The sequence below is a fragment of the Salarias fasciatus genome, chromosome 12, assembly GCF_902148845.1.
Source record: "Salarias fasciatus chromosome 12, fSalaFa1.1, whole genome shotgun sequence".
Classification (NCBI taxonomy): domain Eukaryota; kingdom Metazoa; phylum Chordata; class Actinopteri; order Blenniiformes; family Blenniidae; genus Salarias; species Salarias fasciatus.
Genome location: NC_043756.1, coordinates 12694311 through 12701167, shown reverse-complemented (window position 1 = coordinate 12701167; position 6857 = coordinate 12694311). Strand labels below are relative to the sequence as shown.

The following is a 6857-nucleotide window of genomic DNA, read 5'->3' as shown; positions in this document are numbered from 1 at the left end:
TCATCTACATCCTGAAGTAATGTCACACACATTTTGAGTAGTGCCACACGTATTTAAGAGGGACAACATTAATTCAAATCATGGGCACAGCTTCAAAATAGAAATCATTTCAATTAAATGTCTGTTTTTTCTTTATGAGCTGCTGTTAAAAATAAATCTCATTCCACTCTAACTACATTTTCATTCATAGGACTTCGAGGTATTTTTTTTTTTCTGTTTATTAGAAAGGAAACTCATGACAATCATTTACAGCACATCTCACAAATCAATATGTAGTCAATAATGCAATTTCAAAAACAAAAAATGATTCACATTTCTGGGAGAGTCTTTAGTTTTTGCTGACACACTCAGAAAGCTAATATGACTTATTGTTGATTTACCTCTGACAGCCAACGGTGGACTACGTGTTTTTTACACACCACATCAAGAAAATGGAGAGGTTTCACTTGTGGTGCCAAGGAGGAGGAGATTGTAAACAAACAAGTTGGGCACGTGTGTTGCTCAGGGACAGACATACAGTTCTATTGCATTGTCAGCTGATACTACATTGAATAAGGAAAACATGAACAATTTCTCAGTCTTCCACTAAATGTTCGTCAATGGAAGTTTCCTTCTTTATCTCCCACAAAGATGACGTTTCCATTAACGGCACAGAAATGTGTCCTAATACCCGAATACTGATAAATCTAACGGAATTTCAAGAAAATTGAACACAGACAATGACAAATAAAAGCATGAAAATGACATCTGTGCCACTGGCCTCATCTGCTGCCCAGAGTAAACACAATTTCAGCTTAATTCAGCACAATAGAGAATTGTGTGAACAACCAAATGTTTTTCATCTCCACATTTGGAGGCATTTGCACCAGTTTCATATTTTCACAGGAAAACATGATATACCATACACCACAAGCAATGCATGATAATGGAAAACACATGTACTGTCTGTAGGCTAATACAGAAAATGTATACATTCATGCAATCAACTATGAACTGATTAATCGATGATTGAAACTGTTCATGTATTTTATACTAATTCACACTTCTGCAGCAGTTAAAATGTAAAGCTTGGTTTGTACGGAGTCACAAACGAAGTCTGAACATCAGCAGAGAAAACACACACCAGCCTGGACAATCTCCAAAGACTGAAACAGACAGAAACCCTTTTCTTCACTCAATATTCATCAAGAAATTTTCAATTGGAGAGGCTAAAATTAAATTGATCAACAAATATTACATTGTCAGTTGAGGCATTTTAGATTTTGAAACCATCACAGGTGTGATTTAAAAAGAAAACCTTGAATATCTAGGCAAACCTGCTAAGATGACACTGTTTGATATTTGACAATGTTGGTAACCTGAATTTTAACTCATTTCTAAGGTCTTCCATCAGTGGGCGTCGCCATTGATGGACATTTGGGGCGTCCAGAGGCAGGCAGGAGGTTTTCCCAGTACTGTCGACCAGCCCTGAGACGAAATTTAGCACATTAGTAAGTTAAAAAACAACATCTGTTGAAAATCTTCTCTCATTTTCACTTGGATTTTGTCCTCTGTTATGTTAACTACTACCACCATGCGTCCATATATGAAGCGTGAGTCAGTGTCTTACCTGGCCTTGACCCAGGGTTTAGTGTGTGTCTCCAGAGTAGATGCCCAGAGTGAGTGCTTCGTTGAGGCCGGTGGGAGGAATCCTCTCTCTTCTGCCAGCTCTTCTGATATGGCCCTGATATGGTACGGCTCAAATCCACAGCAGCCACCGATGTAGCGGATTCCTGCATTGTAAGCCTCTCTGGCATATTTATGGACATCCCAGCGCGTGATGATTCTGGTCTCCAGAGCTGAAAAGAGATGAAAAATTTAATTCTAAAGCTCTCTTCAAACTTCACATGTAAAAAGTTTAAATCGGCCACGCTCACATACTTCAAGTGGCAGGAGCAAGCTTGTAAAACCCTAAAATCTTTCAGTTTTCTCAGTAAACTGATCTCGGAAAACGACATTATCCACAGTTAATCTGATCAAACTTTTACATGCAATAAAAAAATATTAGATAAATAACAGTATAAGCTCTGTCCTTCAATAATGAAGGTGGAATTCTTCAGAAAGAATAGATTCACTTTATGCTTGTCATTCTCACACCACAGGACTGTTTTCTTTCCAATTAGCCAGAGTTAAAACATAACCCAGTCATATTGAGACACTTTTTTGACTCATTTCAAACTTGCATTTCTAAATTGTTTCATTAAACAGTTTCTTTGATGTCCCCTGACATGACACAGGGCTTTTTCAGAGTTTCGGTTGGAGAAATAAAGCTTTGTCCATGTATATCAGTCATTGTTGTGGATCTCAGAGTCACCTTCACAACATGAGCTTCTCTTTTACCATCAAAAACTTGGTACTTTCTGCTTCACAGAGTATTTAACACTGTCCATTTGGAGTGAACTTGGCCGGATGCCCACTTCCAAAGCAGCACATTCAAAAGCTTCCAGCGTTAATTTAGGAACCCTTCCAGGCAGTAACGTAAAGAGCAACAATACGCGATCCAGGAGCTTTCAAAACCTTTTTCTTTGCACAGAACAGGTCACATCTTTCGGTGTCGATTATAGATAACCAAAACCGAAAAAAAAACTTTTTTTTTTTTTTTTTTTTTTTAGAATACGAACCAAAGGGGTACTCTGGTAGACTGACGTATCCTCCGATGTTACACTCTGGTGTGTGGAAGCCAAGTGGCTGGACCATGAGATGTGCTTTCAGACCAGCTTTCTCCAGACCCTCTTTCATTAGTTTCACTGTGCGAACACATGTGAGTGGATCCAGGTGGCAGTTTATTCCCACGATGTCCGCTCCTGCAAGTCAGACACAGTCACATAAAACACCTACAGGATGTAGGTATAATTTCATAAATACATGAAAAGCAGCACAGTAGATGCTATGTACCAGCTTTGACCAGTCTCACAGCACACTCTCCAGGTGGGACTCCTTCCCTGTCTCCATCAGGTGAGATGCAAAGTGTGGCTCCTACAGGTTTCCCACCGGTTTTCATGACTTCCACGGCCCACACTGCCTCCCCGACATATTCAAAGTACTGCAGGAAAAGATGTGCATTCGGTCATCAAAGACACACGCTCAACTTCATAAACTGTACTCAGTATTGAATGATGCTGTTTTTAATGATGATCTTACTTCCACCATGAAGAAGTCAATGTCCTTTTTCAGGAAGTCATCCAGCTGTTTCTTGAAGATGGCTTTGACCTCATTCTCACTGCCCTTCTTGACGTAGAGTGGAGTCTGGGACACACCTCCAGCCACCAGAGCGCCACCCTCATCGGCGACCTCTCTGGCCAGGTCGCAGGCTGCATTGTTGATCTGGGCACCCTGAGGTAGACGGGAAAAGACTCGAGTCATTACACAATCAAGCAATGTCAACTGTAACATCTCTTAGTTTCTCCTAAAAAAAAAAACAAAACAACACTGACAGTGATGTTGGAGACATTGCCACTCAGCTCCAGTTTATCCTCGCTGCAGTAGAAAGTGAAGGTTTGAATCACATCGGCTCCAGCTCTCAGGAACTCCCTTTCCAGCTGCCGTACTGAAACAAAGACAGAAATATATATAAGGTTAAGGTGAAGCACTTGGTTACACACACACTGGTAGTTTTCAGTTGAAGCAGACCTTCATGTGAGATCTCACTAGAAGAGAGGTTTGTGGGTGTGGAGATAAGAGAAATGAAGATGTTTTTATTTGAGTTTATCTTGATGTTCCAGTGAAGTTTATGGGGAGTAATTAAGGACAATCAGCATCATACAATTAAGGACTTAATCAATCGGCCTGAGAGTCACACCCAGAAGGGTGAAAGGTCATTTGGAACAACCACTTGGAGAGCAGAGGAGACGTGAGGACCGCTTGCTGATGGAGCCAACTGAAGAAAGGACAACAGAGGAAGATGTAGGGAGAAGCAGACTCCCAGAATGAGCAGGAAACATTTCTTCTGTCGTAGTTTTTTGGCTGAATAAATGTAATTATTAAATGTTGATCTACTGTTATCAATTTTCAGAATGGTCAGTAAGGAATTCAGGAATAAGAAACAGATTATTTAACATGTATACCAGCTTCAGGATGCTCCACTGCAGCCTCTGGTGTCCAGTGCCCTGCCTTCACGTAGCCACGCCGCTCCAGCTGCAGCACATATCCTCCATCTCCCACAACCACCTCCCCGGCATCCAGGCGCTCTAAGATACCCTCCAGACAGACACACACACAAAAATTCACTCCATGTACACTTGACTGCAGTGGCTGGTAATCTGATTGCATGTTGTCTTAGCACACTGAGAAGAAAATATTCCTGCTCACATGTATTGTGTAATTCCTTCCGTTAAATAAAAAAAAAGTTTGAACTTCATTCTTTGGGAATCTTATAATAATTTAGTTATATGTGCCTTGAATCGTCCAGTCTTTGAAGGAGTTTATGTGAGGACACTGTGGTTAAAGTTTAACAGACACAGAGGGCAGTTGGAGAGGAACCAACACCGCCTGTTATTCCACCTGCTATAAACTTTCATCCCTTTTTTATTCTGTCCAAGCAACTGCAACCATTTATTTTCACATGGTTAAAGTGGAATACCATTTTTTCTGATTAATGCACATAATGGTGCCCATTTTTTAATTAAATATAAGTTAAAACATTCAGATATGCTGAGGCGAATTAGACAACAAGGGTGGAAGTAACTAATTCCACAAATTACAACTATTCACAATACCCTAATTAAGTGACTATTGTTGAGTTATTTTGTATTGGTAATTTTGTCAAATCATGTTCATTCTTATTTTTTTTAAATGACCAGTTATTACTGAATAAGTCCATAAAATGTATCAACATTAAAGCTTTTATGTGTACTGTTCTGTAGTGAATATATTCATATTTTTAAGGACATCTACATTTGTACTTTACACATATTTGTTGTTTGTCCCAGAAATCGGCTTTGAACGCAGATATTTCATACATGTAAACTGAATCAGAACTCTGCAGTTGACAATACCAGAAGAACACTTCTATTTTTGTTTACTCATATTAAAACCTTGTAACAGGAATCATTTACAGCAGGGGAAGAGAATTTTACAACAGAGACCTTGACAGATCTAAGTCTGTCTCCAACGGTTTTTTTTTTCTATCTTATCATGATTTTACAGTCATCATGTTTTTCTTATTATTATCTGTTAGATATAACTAATCTAGGTGTCATTCAGGTATCATTAATATCTAACTTAAACCAGTAGGGTATTGATTCGAATAGATAACATACTGGACAAACATAATTAGAGAGATAGAAATTTGTCCTATTACTAAATATTTAATGTGGAATCAAACTAAGCTCAGGCCAAAATCAAGAAAGCTGAAAGCGCTGATTGTTTCCTCATCTTTGTTAGTAAAAATCCGGCCAATGATGAAAAAGTGCCAATGTTTATTTTCTATTAATTTATTATGTGAAAAGCATTTGTCTTGCAGTAGAGTTGATTTTGACAGCCTGTTTTGATATTAGTTTTAGGCTCGCCTTTGTGTCAAAGTGTCTTTTCAGTTTTTATTAGTTTTAGTCACATTCATACTCTTTTTTGTCTCGTCAAGTTTTAGACGACTTCAAGTCTGAGCATTTTAGTCAGAACAACCCAGGATAATTTTACTCTAGTTTTAGTCAATGAAAATGGTATTTTCCTCTCGTTTTAGTAATGTAATTGTATTTAACCAATCAATATAATATAGTCTCCTAGTATAGACAAAACCAATTTTTTTTTAATTAAAAATCATTTCACAAATCAAACATGTTTATCTTACTATTAATATATGGTTACCTTCTAAACTCAACAATACACCCAATCCAGGCATGGTAGATGCTCTGGTCAACATATTTTAGTAGTGTGTGCAGGTACACACACACTCATAAATTTAGATAAAATAAATAAAGAGAATAGTAGCTCGACTGACAGAAAAAAAACAGGAATATGTTCAAGTTTAACATACACAGAATATACATGAATATAATTCACAACATTAACATAATAAAGGGTGTGTGTGTGTGTGTGTGTGTGTGTGTGTGTGTGTGTGTGTGTGTGTGTGTGTGTGTGTGTGTGTGTTGCTTAATGTGACTGTATTGCTTGTATTTAGTGCCAAAACAACAAAACAGATGACACTGACGGCATACAACTACATCAACAAAACAGATAAATATCTCCATCCTCTCAGCGCCGCTCTCGGCTCCAGCAGCGGGGTTGAGGAAGTTAAACTCCGCCCGCCCGCGCTGCGCTGCGCTGCGAAACAGAAACTCAACAACCAACGTGACTAAACACTAAAACCTTTTTAGGTCTCGTCTCGTCTCCGTCGACGAATATGAAGAGACGTTTTTTGCAGAGATTTTATATTCTCAACCACATTTTGTCTCTTTTCATTCCGTCAAAGATATTGCACGATATATTTAATTATAATTATCGTCACATAATCCCCGTTTACGTTTCCGCTCGTCTCGATTTCGTCACGTGAAAAAGCTTCGTTCACGAGGAGGTTTCGTCATATTTCTGGTTGCGCGGTGTTTCGCAGACTTACCCTCTTCTTCTGGTTCGCCATGGCAGCCTGAAGTTCGAGTAGAGTTCACGCCAGTCGTCTGCAGATTCAGTATGCGAATTAAAAAAATGAAAAGAGGATAATGTCAGGAGACTGGGAGGAGCGAGAGAGGGGCTGAGACACTGAGCCGAGTCTTTCCCACAGCACAGCTTCATAATACAGTGTTTTGATTGAAGCATACAGTGTATAATGCATTGAAATAACTACACTATTATAAGACAAATTTCACTTATCTTGTGTTTTTTTTCCC

At 38.8% G+C, this 6857-nt stretch overlaps 1 protein-coding gene across 1 annotated transcript; it reads right to left on the bottom strand.

Moving 5' to 3' along the window:
• Positions 1-257: 257 nt before the first annotated feature.
• On the bottom strand, positions 258-6655 carry LOC115398609 (betaine--homocysteine S-methyltransferase 1-like). The gene is made up of 8 exons (XM_030105460.1): positions 6590-6655; positions 4104-4236; positions 3474-3586; positions 3181-3372; positions 2935-3082; positions 2661-2843; positions 1610-1838; positions 258-1467 (listed from the first exon to the last, which is right to left on the bottom strand). Exons 1-8 carry the CDS (start codon positions 6608-6610, stop codon positions 1377-1379), a joined length of 1110 nt encoding a protein of 369 aa, XP_029961320.1. The 5' UTR covers positions 6611-6655; the 3' UTR covers positions 258-1376.
• Positions 6656-6857: the final 202 nt, after the last annotated feature.

What these genes read in the sequence shown, in the direction of transcription:
- LOC115398609 (XM_030105460.1), bottom strand. Translation starts at nt 6,610, where the DNA reads ATGGCGAACCAGAAGAAGAGG. An exon ending in TTGACTTCTTCATGGTGGAA is followed by an intron (nt 3,083 to 3,180) that starts GTAAGATCATCA and finishes CTTTTCCTGCAG; the next exon opens with TACTTTGAATATGTCGGGGA. An exon ending in TCTACCAGAGTACCCCTTTG is followed by an intron (nt 1,839 to 2,660) that starts GTTCGTATTCTA and finishes ATCTCTTTTCAG; the next exon opens with CTCTGGAGACCAGAATCATC.